This window comes from Diprion similis, chromosome 6, assembly GCF_021155765.1.
Source record: "Diprion similis isolate iyDipSimi1 chromosome 6, iyDipSimi1.1, whole genome shotgun sequence".
NCBI lineage: Eukaryota > Metazoa > Arthropoda > Insecta > Hymenoptera > Diprionidae > Diprion > Diprion similis.
The window spans coordinates 4,676,261-4,694,051 of NC_060110.1; the positions used below are offsets into that span (position 1 = coordinate 4,676,261).

The 17,791-nt window shown below is 34.8% G+C and overlaps 1 protein-coding gene across 8 annotated transcripts in view; it reads left to right on the forward strand.

Annotated features, from left to right (window-relative positions):
- Positions 1-244: 244 nt before the first annotated feature.
- Positions 245-17,791, forward strand: part of LOC124406816 — a 132,877-nt gene continuing 115,330 nt past the window's right edge. For all 8 annotated transcript variants that reach the window (XM_046882427.1, XM_046882432.1, XM_046882429.1 and 5 more), the window contains exon 1: positions 245-373. In XM_046882427.1, the coding sequence (XP_046738383.1) occupies positions 364-373 (10 nt within the window). In that variant the 5' untranslated portion in view covers positions 245-363. The remainder of the gene's footprint in view (positions 374-17,791) is intronic.

Here is a 17,791-nt window from a genome sequence, read left to right on the forward strand (position 1 = left end):
TACGATGAGGTCTCGGAATTCACCACATCACAAGCAGCAGCAGCAAGGCCCGCCCCGAGAAACCGTCAACGGCAACGTCTGTAGGTGTGAAAGGAAGAGAGAGCGAACGAGATCTAGAGAGGGAGAGAGAGAGCGACAAAAAAGACAGTGAAACTCGTCGTCCAATCGAAATCCAGGTGCGCGGTGACGTCGTCTTGTCTCTGGTGAAGGCTCTCTAAAAGTTCTTTCGAAGCAACAGTCCGTCCGCGGTCTTCCGACTGGACGAAGAGGATTGTTTTCGTGCTAGTGATACGAAACACGATCTTCAAACTTGGCTGGATACTCTTTAAACAAAAACGTGCAGGAAAGAGGCTGCGCTCAGCCATGGGAACGGGTAAGTTTTTTCAACTGATTCAAGGTAACGACTTTTGTGGGCACAATACGACAATATCGAATTTATATTACACGGATAACCGTGACTTGATTATTCATCTGAATAACAACGTGAAACAAATATTTTTTAACATATTTTCTTTTCTCCTCACTTCCGTCTTTTTTTTCCTTTACTTCTATATTTATGGTTGTTGTAAAATACGATGCGTTGAGTTTTGTGAAAAGAGGGAACATAAGGTGGTGGTCTCTCCCAATGCAGCGGAAGAGAAATTAGTGAGGGGAGAACGCAGGTGGTTTTCGTTTTTTTTTTTTTTCCCCCTACATTTTATAATCTTGTCATTTTTCGCCGAATACAAACAACTGTCGAACGCGGTATAAATTCTTTTGTAAAATTAAAACTACTTTCCTACAATAAAAACTCTGTTGTATCTGTATACCGAATGTTCTAGCGTTGAAGTCACTTTCTTTCGGGGTCAGTCAGCTTGTGCCTACAAATATAACTCCTTACGCAAACACTAGCAAACCGACAAAACACACACGCACACACACGCACACACATGCATTGTCATCTAATTTTTACATATAATTACCTCTTCACAAAACACACACACACACACACACACATTTATACGCGACAGATATACCTACGGATACATCGAGGACTACAAGTTACCGAAACTAAACGAGGAAAAGTGAGTAGGTTAACACGGTGTGTATTACGTGCCAGTGCATCAGTGCTATTACATGGAGTTTAAAAATACTTACTAAGTATATACTAAAAAATTATTGTAAAAAAAAAATTATCTCGGGCAACTAATTAATTGATAAATATGCAGTGATAAAGTTCGGCATTTTGAAATTTATAATAAATAATGAAACGCGTAGAATCGCGGTATAAATTATTATAAAGATCGAATGAACGGACAATTCATAAAGAAAATTAATTCCAAAAAAAAGGAAGAAAGACTATTAAAATTACGGAAAAACTAACGATAAATGGTAACGAAGAAAATGGGCAAATCTGTGTGGTGCAATTAGTGAGAGAGTGACCAAGTTCGGTTGATGCTTGCCAAGGATATACGCGGTCTTCAGTCACTGCAGAGGAGAACAGGATCATCAAGATTAGACTTGCAATTAGCAAATGTACATGAAAAAAGAAAAATCTACCGATTTCTTTTTCGGATATCGCGAAGCAGCACGAGGTAACCCAAGCAAATATTTTCAACACTGATCATTTTTACTAGCAGAAATATACTTACTTTTCAATTACGCTGAAGACGTTACGAGTCCAATGGATCAATTACTCCATTAGATGCGAACGTGAATCACGTTCGTTCCTTCAGCATTCTTGTAACTAGCGATTATGTTTATGTTTAAAATGGATTGTTATTTATTGTCGTACATTATTAGTTATTACCAATGGTATATCACCTCTTGACTAGTATAAATTCACAACTCATATATAGTTTTACGGATGGATGCTTTTAAGATTGTTGTGATAGGTATTGCAGTTTTAACGGGAAATTTAAAACCAGAAAATCACGAGTCTGAACGATATTTAACGTAACGAAGAATATTGAAGAAAAAAAACTCGCTATATTGCAATAATTTATAATAATTTTTTATTGCGTTGGTATATATATATGTATATATAGTTCAATGAATTTTTGACCCTTATTAAGTTTCTATTAATAACAATTTTTTGTTAAAACGCATCGTTGCACACCAACGTCACAAATTTCAAATCTCTTGGAAAGTTGCGGTTCGATTCCAGTTCATATTCCGTTCCTTTTTTTTTAATTTTACTTTGAATGAATATTCTGGAATCTAATAAATAACCACGCGTCTATATATATTTGAGTCTTCATTTCAGTTGCGTATATAGATGAGAAGCTAGGCGTATAACGTGTATAGGATATAGGTATAGTTGTGCGAGACTTTTGGCAAGGTTTCGATGACGTCACACATCTCCTTTCGAATGATATGCACGCGAAAAAACCCGTTTTGTATGCCGCGAGCTTCTCCGATCTTGCATATTGCTCAACCATGGCTGTTAATATAATGTGGACAGTATATACCTTGACTGCACACATTATGTGGAAGAGAAATATTGGATTTATGGATGGAAAACTTTATTATACTTTACACTAAAGAGATTAGAGAAAAAAAAGTCGCGATCTGTATCGATATGTGTTGGTAGCTATTTTTTTTTATTTATTTCAGAGACACGATCGAATGATCGAATCTTACTATAACGATATACCTAAGTGTGTAGATTACACTCGCTTATGCAAGCATTCAAGTTTCCAGCTATTGCATGAATTTAATTTACGATTACCGAGAAATGTTAGAGAGAACCGAATTTATTAAAAAATTAAGCTTTTTTTTGTAATTATTCGATGCAAATATACAATATTCTGTGTTATATCAACAATCTTTTAGGTATATATTTTATACCGAAAGTCGACGTGACGTTGAAAATATTCTTTTACATTTTCATTGTGATTTCTTAGCTTGCTTTTGATTTTGTGACACAGCTTATTATACGATTATTATAATATGCATCTCATACTTATATGTGAACATCCTTGATTTCTTGATGCCCATGGCGTCAGCTGAATAACTTTCAATCGAATAAGAATTTATAAGAGGCATTCCAATCGTTTCGACTAGGCTTTAGACTTTATTGGATTTTCGACTAAAAGTCAACATTATAGTCTTTACTAAACCGAAAACGCGATAAATTTTTTTTTTTTCTATATAAATGTTAATTGACACGTGGATGCTTAAGCTACTAAATTTATTTGTTAAAAATCATTTAAAACGATCCTAGCAGAAAAGATGTAAGAAGAAGCATTTTGCATTCCTCTAATTCACTTGGTTTGGTAAGGTTACCATATCCCGAGCCATAAAAGTGTCTAAAAAACGAGATAATTTTTGTAGAATCTCGAAATTTGGAGAAATCATACCTCGCTCATGTGAAATGGTAACAATTCGAAATTTTACATGGATTTGTTTCTTCCATCTATTGCTATGCTGTAACAAAAATTAGAACAAAATTGAAGACGGTTCAGATGTCTAGAGCCTGGAATGCTCCATAAGCATGAATAAGAGGAAATCATGGTACGAAGCTCGGGCAATGTAACCTTCATTTTTTATCATCCATTTGATGAGCTGATCATCGAAAATAATTCTGATGAAAAAACAAGTCTTACGTAAGACGTATACTTATACCTTACAACTAGCCATCGGCACCATCGTGAAACAATTTCTTCCGTTAGGTACTCGTAGAAACAACATAAATTGTATATAAATGCAGACACGTGGAGAAAAAAATCATACCTACATCAAGTTAAGGGGATGTCGGAATACTGATCAAGTAATTAAAATGTATTTTAAACTATTTCTCTCCGCCGGAGTCACGAAATAAATATAAACTTTAGAAAATATGACACAGTTTGAAATTTTACTTGCTTTATCAAAATTATTAGATTCTGGTGTTTTCCGCCCGATTCCAATATATTTGAGCTCATTTTACTCGCCGATCAAATCTCCCTGAATCGTTTGAAAAACAGTCAAGAAATCTTACATTATAGTATAGTTATATAACTTGCAAACGTAATTGTACCCTGTTTCCACATATCTGATTTTAAAACTATCCGTGAATATAAGTCCCAAACATTAGAATTAAGTATAAAAAGAGTAGTTTCATTATTTTCAACGTTTCAATTATAAAACCTTTTTTCAAATACGTGATATCTATGTATAAACTTGTGTCGTTAGAATCTGCTCACATTAATTTGTATTACATATTAAATTTATTTTATTTATTTGCGTTCGCCATCATTGACTTAAATAATACTGTTACCAGTTTTTATTGAACCGTGTTTTCTCTTTTATTTACTTTTCATTTATTGTTAATCAGTGCAGCCGATTGATCCCTAATTTATACGACACCTGAATAGGGTATTAAATGTAAGAAAAAAAAAAGACCAAAGAAATCTTCTTCTCTTTGTAAAAGACACTACGCCGTAATGAAAAAAAAAAAAAACGAAGGATTTTAGCATCACTATACATACATCGTGCTGCATGTATTCCGTTAACATTATCCCGGAAATCCACGGAGCATGCCCGTTATGGGTGTGCAGAAAGGAAGGAGCGCGAGCTCAGAGCCGCGTGAAGCATTAAGGTGCGGTTAGTCCGGAGATCTCTGCACCTTACCCATTATAGGCATCCACCGTGAAGTGGTGGAATGGTATAAGGTATACGCCATACGCCATACGCCATACGGTGTATCTTTAATTTTGCTACAATTGCCAATTACACACGATGAATGTGTAGTAGGATTCGGCACGTTGACGCATTTTTTTTTTTTTTATTTCACTCCGCATAGAACTTTTAACGCAAAACCGTAGGCTAACAGAAAAAGCTTGGATTCGAAATATATTTTCTTTTGCCTCAACTTTTTTGCATATTAATGAAAATCCGGAGAAACGAATCCCGATAAAGTTAAATGTGATCGGAATTAGGAATTTTCAATGTTTTTTCTATGCTGCTGTTTGAATTTGCTCACGATCTAAAGATTTAAGCGTTTTTTCTTTCTTGGTAAAAGGCTGGTTTTTATAACAATGTAATGTAATATCCACTTCCAACGTACAAGGAACGTTAAAAAATATGTCCAGTTGCATACAAGTGAGAATGTTTCGGAATGAAACGTCTGATCTTAGAATCGACGATTTTTCCCCAACCACTGAGTTGGATGGAAAAATTTAGGTATCATTTCTTGATTCTTGAGTTGTAATATGTGGTCAAGCGAAGTGGTTGACGGCAGGGAACTGGAAATACTAGGATCATTTACATTCTAGTAAAAAAAATACAAGGTCATAAAAAATGGATGGAATTCACAGTTTCTAATCCATATGGGTAGTGTTTTATTTATTTTTTTTAACGTTAGAAGTATCGAAATATAGATACTATAGTACAACAGGTTTTTGTTTGTGTATCAAAATTGTGTTTGTACGCGCAAGGATAAACCAAAATTGATTTATTTCAAACAGCAGTATTTTTTTGTTAAAATAAAACGGGGTTGAAGTTTGCAAGGTTAATGTGAATTTTACGAAAAAATCTTACTTTGCAACTCAAGGATCGAATGACTTTTGGTAAATTGGAATAAAACAGAGCAACCTTACATTTTGAAAACTTGACCCCTTTAAAGTGATTCTAGAGTTGCAAGATAGTGATATTTTTATAGTCCAATATTTCGATCTGTTAACGTTGCTATAACTTAAACCTCGTAAAATAAACGGATCATCAGCTTATTCTAGTTTCAAAAAACTGTTTGTCCTGCGTCATAACTGCCCGAGTATATAAATTAGCTTAACGTAATCGTAACAAGATCTGATTTTCCAAACGTCAAAATACTCTGTTCCAGCAAGTAAATATGTGCGTTTCAACAACTTTAATTAAATCAACCATACGTTTGAAATAACATTTACCCATTATTAGTCATTTCTATTACTAATCTTATAGTTTTTTTTATTTCCAAACAGACAGTAAACATTTTCAATTTTTTATTCCGCGGCTCAGTTCACCTGACGGAATACTGTGTATTGGTGACGTGCGATTAATCGATTAATCGGTAGTTTCGATTAGTCGTTTATTCGATTTATCGATTTCAAGTTGAATCGAATCTCGCGATTAATCGATTTTTCGACCAAACGATTATTCGACGAATGCGATCAATTGATCGATCGGATTTATCCAAGCTGCCTCATAATTATTCTGCAGGTCAATCGGTACATGAATTGAAACCGTCGATTAATTGATTAATCGAAATCGTCGATTTAATTTCGTTTTTATAATCGATTAATCAAAGTTGTCAATTAATCGATTAATCGAAACCGTCAGTTTAATTTCGATTTCAAAATCGATTAATCGATCAATCGCACATTACTAACCTGAACCATATTTATTTTCAAATAATTCGCTACACGTTTTCAAATATTGAAAATATTCCGATTCTCCATCCTGAGATATCTATACTCCCCTCGACATTATACAACCTCTTTTTTTCATCTATGCAGGCATACGATTAGCATATGAAAATATATACCAAAGTATATACCGTGATTGTAAGGTCAGCATCAACCGCCCGTAGGACAGTACCTACACAAGAATTGTGCACACCATAGCATGTCATACCTCTACCTACTACAGGTAAATAATTATCCGTGTGTCGGTGGGGTCTATTAATCTATACTCCGCGCAATCCTTGCAGCAATGCACGAAGTGCTGGGCGAACCGGGCGCCACTGCATGCATGCATGCGCAGTGCAGTGCAGTGTATTCATTTACAGGTTAGGGTGTGTGCCCACGCAACACAACAGATATAGTAGCAGCATCTCCGTCTGCACATAAATGCATGGAGGAGCTATGGGGGACGTACTATAGATATAGATGTGTATATCTATAGTATGTACCTATATATAGATATATACAGGCTGTAGAGGATATCGGTACGCTCGGGTTGGCGTAGATGCCATTACTGCGCCTCCTCCTTAAACAAGTTGAACGAGTCAAGGACCGATCTCAAGGAGGTCGCTTATTTTCAGTCGCACTTATATATATATATATATACATATACTGCCTGCACTTCTTCTCTCGGCCTCTTTGTTTCTGCAAAAGTTGTAAGACTCTTGTAAGACTAAAATGAAACTGGATTGCGGAGCTTGGCTAAAGCCCAGAAATCGACACTTTTTTATTTGTTTTATTAAAAGGAATAATCTTACGTTTAGTATTTAACAAATTTATTATTTCATTAGCTACAGAAAACTCTTTGAAAATACTAAAGTTATAAGAATGTTAGTGTGTATGTATACAAGCTAAAACTTTGGTATCGACTGCCGGTATGATTTTAGATTGCTGTAAAATGGTTGAAAAATTAGTAAAATTTAAAAATGGTACAAATGCAATTACGACGCGTATTAACTTTTATGGTATTTCGAAGTTGTATAGCTTCGTTTCTGACCTTAAGCAATAAATATTGATTTCAGTATTTTATGTGGATGGATAAGGAAAAAAAATTTCGTGTCGGTACAGCTTATTTTATAGTCGCAGCTTGAGTTAAAACCGTCGGATTCAAGTCCGCTTTCCCCTCCGTTCAGGTTTTCAGTTTTTCTACTTTTTCTTACTGACGATGTGAAGGGCGTGAAGCCAGTTTATTTCAAGATTCTCCATTCAGAGTCACAGAAAAAAATCTGTTACCAAAAATCAAAGCAAATATTTCCAATTATTGATATTCGAGATGGTTTTCAATGGATTCGATAAAAAATTTTACCACTTCATACTTGGAAATATTTATTCCATTTGATTTTGGTGACATTATTATATAGCACTGAACTAATTCTGTCAATTGACATCTAAATAATTATTGCAATAAGAATCAAGTTATCAAAAGCTTTACAAGAATTAAAGTATATCTGTTATAATTTTTCGCACCATCAATACTGAAACGAAAAACATAACGTGACTAAAGAATTTGCAAGTGTCATTAACAGTCCCAAAAAACAGCAAAATATTTTCTCTTCCATAGACTGGTTTTTTTTTTTTTTTTTTTTTACTTTCGTTTCTTTTTAGAGCAGGTACTGTTAATTATCCGCCGCATGAAAAGGTATTTTATTAGTTTGGTAGCTGTGTATATAACGTGCCGAGAGATGACTAAGTTCAGAGAAAAAATTATCTTAGACCGGTTCTCGCGCTGCTGGGTTCTCATGAGCATTGAGCACTTATATCCGTAAATATCATAGTGATTTATAATTTATAAATGGTAAGCAATATCGTGTGAACATACCTATAATCGAAAGCACATTGCTTCGGAGTTGCCAAAAATCCTTTAGGTATATCGTATATATAGTTAATTTTATAAAGCCAACGGCGAATCGAACACATTAATTCTCGGGGCAATTTCCATTTCCGATACATGCGGTAACACGGATCATAAATGAGCTCACCATCTAAGCTTGAACTCAATTATATGTATATATATATATATATATATGTATATTAACACATTCGAATAACTCGTACTAGTAGAGATCAGTGGTTTCAAGCGTACGTTATAATGGAGTAAATTGCGACGTTGACGGTGAGTTCAATGCCTGCATTGGAAACGTTACAGACGTCCTAAGCGATCAATCGGTCTGACTTGACCGTCTGAATCAAACGTTGGAAAAAAGGAGAAAACCATTTAAAAAATATCTTGTAATATTCTGAAAGCTAAAAAGATGGTGAACACGAATGAAACAATTACGTCTTTATATTATTATGTAGTAGAAACGGATGTAAGCGATTTGGAATAACACTGGCTAATGGTACGATATATATACCTATCAGATATAAATGGTATTTGAGAAAAGCTTGTATCATCAAAACGTTCGGAATTATGAAATTTTCATGTTTTTTCCTGTAATTCTGATGATTTTTAGCTTAGTTTATTTACCATAGAGATTGCCTGAAAAGGCTGTAATGGATAAAAATTTACTCGTAAAAGTACCCTACAACAGATGTTCTTCAACGATTATATTTGCAATTTTTTTAGGGATCTGTCCAGCAGACAAAACGAGTTAAAAAATATTAGAATCGGACGACAAACACCAGAGTCTAATCATTTCGAATTTTATGTAAGTCGAAAATTCGTTTCTCAAATTGATGATACTTGTGAAGTACGGTGAAAAATGTAGAGAAAATGCTGAAAGAATTTTTGGAATTTCCTTAGTTTTAATAATTAGTTTATACCATCATTAGCACTTGGTATACTTGGGACTTGGTCAGTCAAATAGAAGATCTTTTCAGAAATAGAAGTACGGACCTAAAATTCTACGTTAAACCGTTTTTGGTATAACAATAATAAAAAAGGCTCGTGCAGCCCGTATAGCCAGCGCAACTCGCTCACTATCAATCTGACAACTAAGAGGTGATTGGAATGACAAACGGTTCGTACACAGAAAAAAACCTCTTTTTCTATTTATTTTTTATTTCCCAATTTCTATTTGCAGAGAAAACGGTTAAATTACAGTCGACACTGCAGGATCTCTGAATTGTTCAACTTCCATCGTATTTCAAGAGCGCCGGTATAGTTTGATTCATAATTGCTTTACTCGTATAAAAGAATAAAAGTTCAGTATGAAAATATAAGTTAATATAGAAACAGAATATGAATCTGATTTTTCAATCGATCGAAGCAGCTGTTTGAAAATTCAATCTTTCGCTTATTCTGAACTTTTGGGAAATAAACGAATGTTAATGTCGATAGAATATTCACTCTCAATTAGTTCGACATTTTGTGCTTTTCAATAGCTTTATAACAAGATTCATTCAGTCTTAAACAATTTATTACCAGCTGTGCTTATGGAGTATTTGATCGAGCTTGATTATTCGAAATTTTGCGTACGTGAATAAATTGGTAACTAACTGGATTTGAATTTGCAATTTCTTTAATAACTCTATACCCGTGTATACAACTTATAAGTGAAGGTGTATTGGTTATCTTGCCGGCAATGCATTGCCAGATCGAACAAGAAACAACTGGATAATTTTACGTTCACTTAACACATTTAAAACCTCGATATCAAACAGAGAGTAATGATCGTTCGCACTGCGGAAAGCGTGTCTTAAATGTTTCGTTTTGTACAGTATAGTTTACATTCTAAAGATTACGCAATTTAAGTATAAAGCTTACAATTAGAGTAACCATAAATGGCAGAATGTGTACAGAACTATGTGTACATAAATATATGGTGTATTCCATGTGAAGTGGATCGGTTTTTGGCTAGGATTCAGCAAATTTAACGGTTAAAAAAAAATTTGCTCCATAAGGTTACATGATGCAGAGAGTCCTGTATATTTGCAAAGCTAGATAATGTTTTAGTTCAAGATTCAATATCTTGGTTAAAGATGTAACGAAAAAATATATTTTTGTTTTACATTCGAAAACTAGTATCATTTTAAAATTTTTTCACAAATTTTTACTTAGGGTTTAATTTGAAAATTAGAAGAAAATGGAGTGAAATTTTTCAGCCTGCCGATACTCGTTCAGAGTATAATTTGCAATAAAAGTATAAGAGAATACGTCGAGTGCGGGTCTGAATTGTAATGTACATTATTCTGTTCTGTTCCGGTTACATGTAGAGCATACAAAGTAGTGGAAATCTGACGTCAAAAATTTAGAGGTGATGCAACATTAATCAGCATACCTATTACGTACAGTTGATCCGAATTTATTAACCACGTCTATAATAAAGCGTATGTATTTATTTATTCGCCAAGGTTATATTACTGTAAAAATAAAGTTTGCGCGTTCATCGCTACTGTTATAATAGTTTCTTTGTAAATTAACTGTAATTCTTGTAATTGGATATATAGAAAGAATTTCTTGAATTTTTCGAATATGGCAAGAGAAGAGAAATTTTTTTTTATTCGAAGTATCACTTGACACAGCAAAAAAATTGATGAGAATGATAATTTGAACTATTGATTGAAATTTGATTTATTTTCATTAACAAAGCATTTATTTGGCCATATTTGACCGTTGTGTATATTTGGAAAATTTAATAATTTTTCTTGATTTTTATAACATGAGAAACCATTAATTAAAAATGAAGAAATTCAATGCATTTTATTCTATAAATATAACTGAAGGGTACAAACTGTATTGAAGAAAACGATACATACGAAATCTTAGTTTTCAAACATTTATAGAAATGATATTTCAACTTCTTAGTAGATATCGATCGCGATATTTCTTGAACCTAAAAATCGTTAATCATTTTGTCGAGTAACTGCACGTCGCTCTCAGAGTCAATTACGTAATATGAAGAAATTAAATCTTAGTTGGGCGTCGAATTTGCTGACTCCCGGCCAAAAACCGGTCCCCACTTCACAAGGAATACCCCATGTAATACGTATACTAATATACCTATACGTATATTCTCAAGACAGTATAATATAGCTAGGAATTGTTTTTTCGGTCACCGACCTTCCCACTGACCGTACGCTCGTGTGGGTATGACTTCCCTGTATAACATACTTCATTCGCTGTCTCTTGACGTTTGCCTATACGGATTACCGTTGCTTCTCATATTTATAGGAAATGATGTACGAGCATTGAATTTTACCCCCACGCAGGATGTCCGATTTTTTTTAACCCCCAGTTGTGAATGAAATGATCATGGAGGCGCAGCTTGAGAGAAATTTTTTATTTGATTATCGTACCGCAGTCTTTCTAACTATTTTCATTCATTTTTTACACATATTTGAAGAATTTAGGGTTAGGCGAGGAAAGAAAATTAGGTTTGCAACAGTAACCAGAAAATTATAATTTGATGTCAGTGCAACAAAAAATTAATATTAAGGTCTTGTTTAACTGAAAAACAATTTATGAACTAACCAAAGAAACAGTGTCGGTAAATATGATCATTGCGATCTGATATAAGTTACTTGTTTCACATGTTCTTGTAATTTGAACAATGATTTAAACCCCAGTGATTTGGCACAGGCTGGAAAACACTTGTTTCGTGGAACTTTATTGATTGTTCGAATTTCATGTAAATCAAAAGAGATTGGAGTTCACTGTCTTGTCTCTTTAACTATCCATTTCAATCGTTCATAACAAAATCTTTTGTTTTTTCACTAATTTTTGACCTTGTAAAGAGCCAACTGCTTAACTAAAAGTTTACACAGATTATAAATTTTCAAATTTTGCTGATTGTTATTGTTGTAAACGTATGTTCACAGTCATGATTACTAAATTGTGTAACAAAACATCAACTTTTATCTAGAAAATTGAACAACTATTTCAAAGCTATGGATATCTCGATATTTTCTATACACTATGTTATCTGAAATCTCGATCATCTTTATAATATCAAACTTGATTTTGGAAGAAATCTTGCAATGAGAAGACGTTTTAGAAGTCGGTTGATCGTATATTTATCCTTGTATACAAAATTTGAATTTTAGTATCTTCTTTTTTCGATTTGTTCGATAACTGTCCCCCAAATGGTATCCGTGTATGAATTTATTATAGATAATTTAGTTCTCACACACTCAAAAATAAGACGTTTTTATCAAATTTCGTTTCATGGAAAAATTGCCTCGATTAAAACAACATTCCTTTAATAAAAGAAAAATCTAAAATACATCAATTTCAAGTTGAAGAAAAAAACAACAATTAAGAATATAACGGAGATCATTATATTTCACAGTCACTTAGCGCCGAAAATATGTATTATCGGATGTCTACAATCTCAATGAATGATACTTCATTTTGTTCAGAAATGAATTCTCTCCAAACCGCCTACGACGGCTGACTTTGGATAACAATAATATTTTTTCTTGTTGAATCGTGAATTGATCCTTTACAAGTTATAAAGATTCTTTACGCCAGATTTTTTTATTGTATAACTTTGAAGCTTGAAAAAAAAATCAGGTGAATTGTAAAGAATTCATTCGAAAACAAGACAAGCAGAGCTATTATTCATAAAATTAGACTCCAAAGATATTCTTTTGCCTTTCAAATTGCATAAATGATGGAACAATGTGTTCTCTCGGATATTGTTAACAATGCAGGTTGTTTCAAATGAAATTTATGATTTTAACTTTTTTTTCCTGCAACTAACAATAAGTGCACCGTTTCAATGAAATCGTCGCAAATGCACTCTCAGATCTTTGTTCTGACTGTAAACATAGGTTCAAATATATCTGTCGTTTTAAATCTGAAAAAGCAAACTATTTCTCCACTAGTAGCGAAAACTGTTTTTCCATCCTAGTGGAGAAATGATTCGCCATATCCCAACTACTCCTGATTCATTGAGAACTAATTCGAAGAACAGACAACCAAAATCGCCTAATTCTACGTTTTTATTGTGAAAAATATGGTCGGTATGCAGCTCGTATGCAATCGCGATTCTGAGTTCGTATCATATTCGCACTCGCTTTCGTCGCGTGCGGTTAACTTAAGCTCACTCATTCAGAATCGTCACTTTTCCCCACTAGTTGCACAATATACCATTTCTGCTTAGGTATGTACATACATGCAACAAGTTTTTAGGTGGAATAAAGGAAAAACGTAATGTAACTTCCATACGAAACACCCTAATACCTACATATATTTAGATTATTGTAGGTGTTGGAGTAAAAAAATTTAGATACTGTTGTACAGCAGCGCAAATCTCGCGATCAACCCACGCCGCCGAATTGAGCCAGCCTCGACTTTCACCAAACAATAAATGGGCTCTGCCTCCTCGAGTTCGGCATAATCCACGGGTCCCCGCCGACCTGGAGTAGGCGTGCGTTAAGGTTGTTCGACGCGACTCTCTTGAGCCGTTTTACTTTGTTGATTCATGCCGGATGTTGCCTCAGTCAGTCCGTAGGAATAGCATCTGCGGCGTCCAACTACATGGATGGATATACATACGTTCCGACGACGTCTTCCCTCTTTCACTCTTTCACTCTTTCACTCTTTCACTCTTTCCTTATTCTTTTCCTCTTCGTGTCGTACCAACTGCAGCGTATATATATACCGTTGTGCGTGCCTCGAAAACTGATGATGCGTATGACCATAGATCACGCGGTGAATACAGATACGATCGTGGTGTGAGTATATATGGTCTGCCTAGGAGTGCAGCTTCTTTCTCCAAAAAAGTTTCTCTCTCACGCTGGACTGGACTTAAGTAAGATGTCTACCAACGGCGCCAAAATACCCTAGATCGGTGGTGATTAATTGTTGTGACGTTGAATCTGCGTGGAGAAAAAATGAGCGGGACTTTAAGTAACTCACACCACAACTATACGTGATGGCATTACCGAGCAGGGTGGCGTTCGACAGAAAAATAATTCCCTAACGATATAGGGATTTCTTTAGACAGTTTGTACACGTCTCACTCAAAGGCTTTGACCTCGAAGAAAGGGGCGTCTCGTAGGAGTTCGAGGCACACCACGAAACCAGCCTGAACTACGCGATGCCAATATAATCGCTGACAAGCGAACATTCCGTATAAAGCACTTCAGCCGAGGATATAACGGAACTTCTGCAAGCACGAAAGGCGTGGAAAGTTGAAAAAATAAACAAATCACGCGGGACCGCAGGGCCGCTGGTTTTTTGGTACAACTCACTCGTGGTCCGTTGATTTTTTTACTTTCACATCTTATGCAGTGATCTTACGAAACTCTCATCGGCAGACTGCGTTCCTGTCGTCTAGTTGAAATAGGGTGTACGCAAAGGATCGAGCATGAATGGACTGTGTAAAGCGAAAGTTAGGAAACGAGAAGGGGAAACTGTTTAAAACATCCCCAGCAATGTTGGTTCCATCAACGATGGTGAAAACGAATGAAACTACTTCCCTACGGTATGATGGAAATGATTCGATAAAGTAAATTCGAATATCACAAGCTGAGATGCCAACAATTTGTGGAAAGGTTCTGTGATTAGAACGTTTAAAATGATTAAACTGTAGTGTTTTTGTTCCGATTCCATTGTTTTTGCGCTCATTTTGTATATCATAGAGGTCTTAATATGTATACAACTTGAAAACAATTAAATTTCATAAATATTTATCCCTGGGCCATATTCGATAAAAAATAGATTAGTGTAGGTACGTTACTACAGATGTTCGATTTTCACGTCAGAATTATTCTATAACGTAAGACATCTCGGTTGATTTTCAGATCTGTTGGTCACTCGGTAAAATGAGTTTCTATACGTTGAATAATCGGATTAAAAAAAAAAAAAAAAAACACTAGATTTTAATGATTTTGAACTTTCTAATTGCAAATCTTTTTTTCTCGAAGTGTTGGTATATGAGTTTGTGTCATTCGAGTTTGTTTAGACTTATTTCTATCTCACAGTAGCGATGTTGTTTCAAATAACATATTCTTAAGTCTTGATTCAGACGGTGAAGGCGTTGTCTCTGCATCCTTGAATTCTCTGTAAAACTTTTCTGGAAGTTGATTGGTTTATTGATTACGATGTGTTTTCTTTTTTTTCCTCGCCGATTGGGCAACATTTCATTTCAATGGCTTTGTTATGTTAGCATGAAAAAGAAACAAAAGACACGAGCGTAATAATGTAGGACATTGTGTAGATACAACAAGATAGCGTGTCAATCGTCGAACTTCAAGTTTCACTTCTCCTTTTTGTAATTGTTGACTATTTTTGAAATACCTGATGTGTCCCTACCACAGTCAGTCCTATTCCACGGAAAATAGTGAAAAGTGAAAATTCAACAAATGAAAATTTCATAATACACATTGTATAGTCTTGAATTTGTTATCTGTACGGGATATATTCCATCACATGTTGCAACTTGTTATAGGATATTCGACAATTGTTCGACGAATTATTCTTACCGAACGTGTGATTGTGAATTGTTCACAACGGACAAGTGAATTCTGGTTATGCTTATGTGCTCTAAGTGTACGGAGTACTGTAATTATGACATAATGTTGACGCTGATAACAATTCACGCTTTTCTTTATCATCGGTGTCAATTTCTTATTTCCTTCCAATTTTTCCTTCCGAAGACTAGCTGTTACGCAATGTTTCCGGAAGTCCCCTCAGGACACCTACAACAAATGTTTTGCTTCTCACCATTAATCATTATCATGCCATAAAATAAAAATGGATGCATCACGATAGGCGCTAGATCGGAATCAGCTTCACGAGTACAATTTTGGCTAATGCTAGGCAAAGTTTATTTTCTATTTTCCTATATACATAAAATTCGGATTTAGTGAAACTGCAATGGATTCGTGACATCGCCAGGGCATATAAAATGTGTGCTGTAAATTCGGAACTTTGTAAATACCGTTAATTGTTTCTTAAACATTTTGTTTACACCGCATTCCTTGACTTCCCTTTCGTTTCATTATAGCTTCAGATGTGTCTTGGCTTGTAACTCTGTGATAATTACAACGGCAAATCATGGAGTCTTCAATATTCGTTCAAGGAGAGCGCGGTTGGCTGTAAATCAATATTTTTTGTTCATTTCGTTACAAAATAGTCGCACATTGAATATTTATCAAATTATCGTATTCGTGAGCTACGAAGTTTTGTTTAAAAATATTAAAATCGTAAATACTGGAATTATAAAAAAAAAACTACTAGATATTGATAGATCGTTTTAGATCGCTTTAAAAGTGTTAAAAATTTAGTAGATTCGTTTGATTTTACTGGGAAAAAATCTATTTCGATGATTTTGTAGAAAGTAGTCTTTTGATTAAAATCAATCGTTGTAGAGTGAAATCTAGTACATCTGCTAAATTTTTGTACATTTTAAAGCAACTATTCAAGCGTCATCAATTTAGAGCCGTTCGATCAATCAATTAATCGTAGACTTGGATTCATTCAAATTTCGATCAATCATTTCTCCGAATAGCCGATTAACCAGCCTTTTCAATTAATTATTTACTAGATAAGTCGATTCTTTCGATTAATCGACGAATAAAAAAAAATATCAATCAAAGTCTACGATGAATCGATAAGTTTTTCATTTATAATTCCAGTATTTGCTATTTTTATACAATATTCAAAGAATTTTTGGTATAATAAATAAATTTATAATAACTTCATAAATACTCGAGCGAACTACAATCTAGTGACAAAATAAATAAAAAGTATGAGTTTTCGGTCAATCAACCTCCCTCACCCAGTTTCATTTGCTTTTATTCAAACGGAGAGTTGCCTCATAATAATTGTTCCTAGATTTGATTCACACATTTCATTGTGCAGTATGCGAAGCCGCGATCAATTGCATAAGCGCACCTTCGTCCATTCGATCTTTGCGTCATTCGGAAGGTTCACTTCGAGCACCGCCCAGGGACGGATGAGCTGTTATTTGCATAAAGCTGCGGTTCCGCCAGGTCGGATCGCCACGTCAGCAAGGCAACTAGCTAGGAGGTGGGATTCCGTTGCGAACGCGAAGCTGGCTGCATGGCCGAGCGTCCTAGGCTAGAACAAGGCGAACCGAGTCAAAGACAGGACCGAAACGATATATATATATATACATATCTATATATATATATATATATATATATACACACGCACGCACGCACGCACGCACACACACTTGTATATGCCACACTTTCACATGGGCTAGCCAAATACCGGTTATATTAACGCGCAACCTTCCATAAACGATGAATCGTGGTGGGCGACGTGACGCGCGAGTTCGCCTTAATCGAAGACAGACTCAGCCGTGCCCATTAATTTTATTGCAAAGGAAAAAATATTTTACCGAAAAATCTTCGAGAAATTCTTACCGACAGTTTTATCCGGGTTTTAGACTGCTTTACCGAGTCGTTCAAGAAGTTTCTAGAGGTTTTTTTTTCTTCATTAGGACTGTACGATTAATACGTTTATCGAAAAA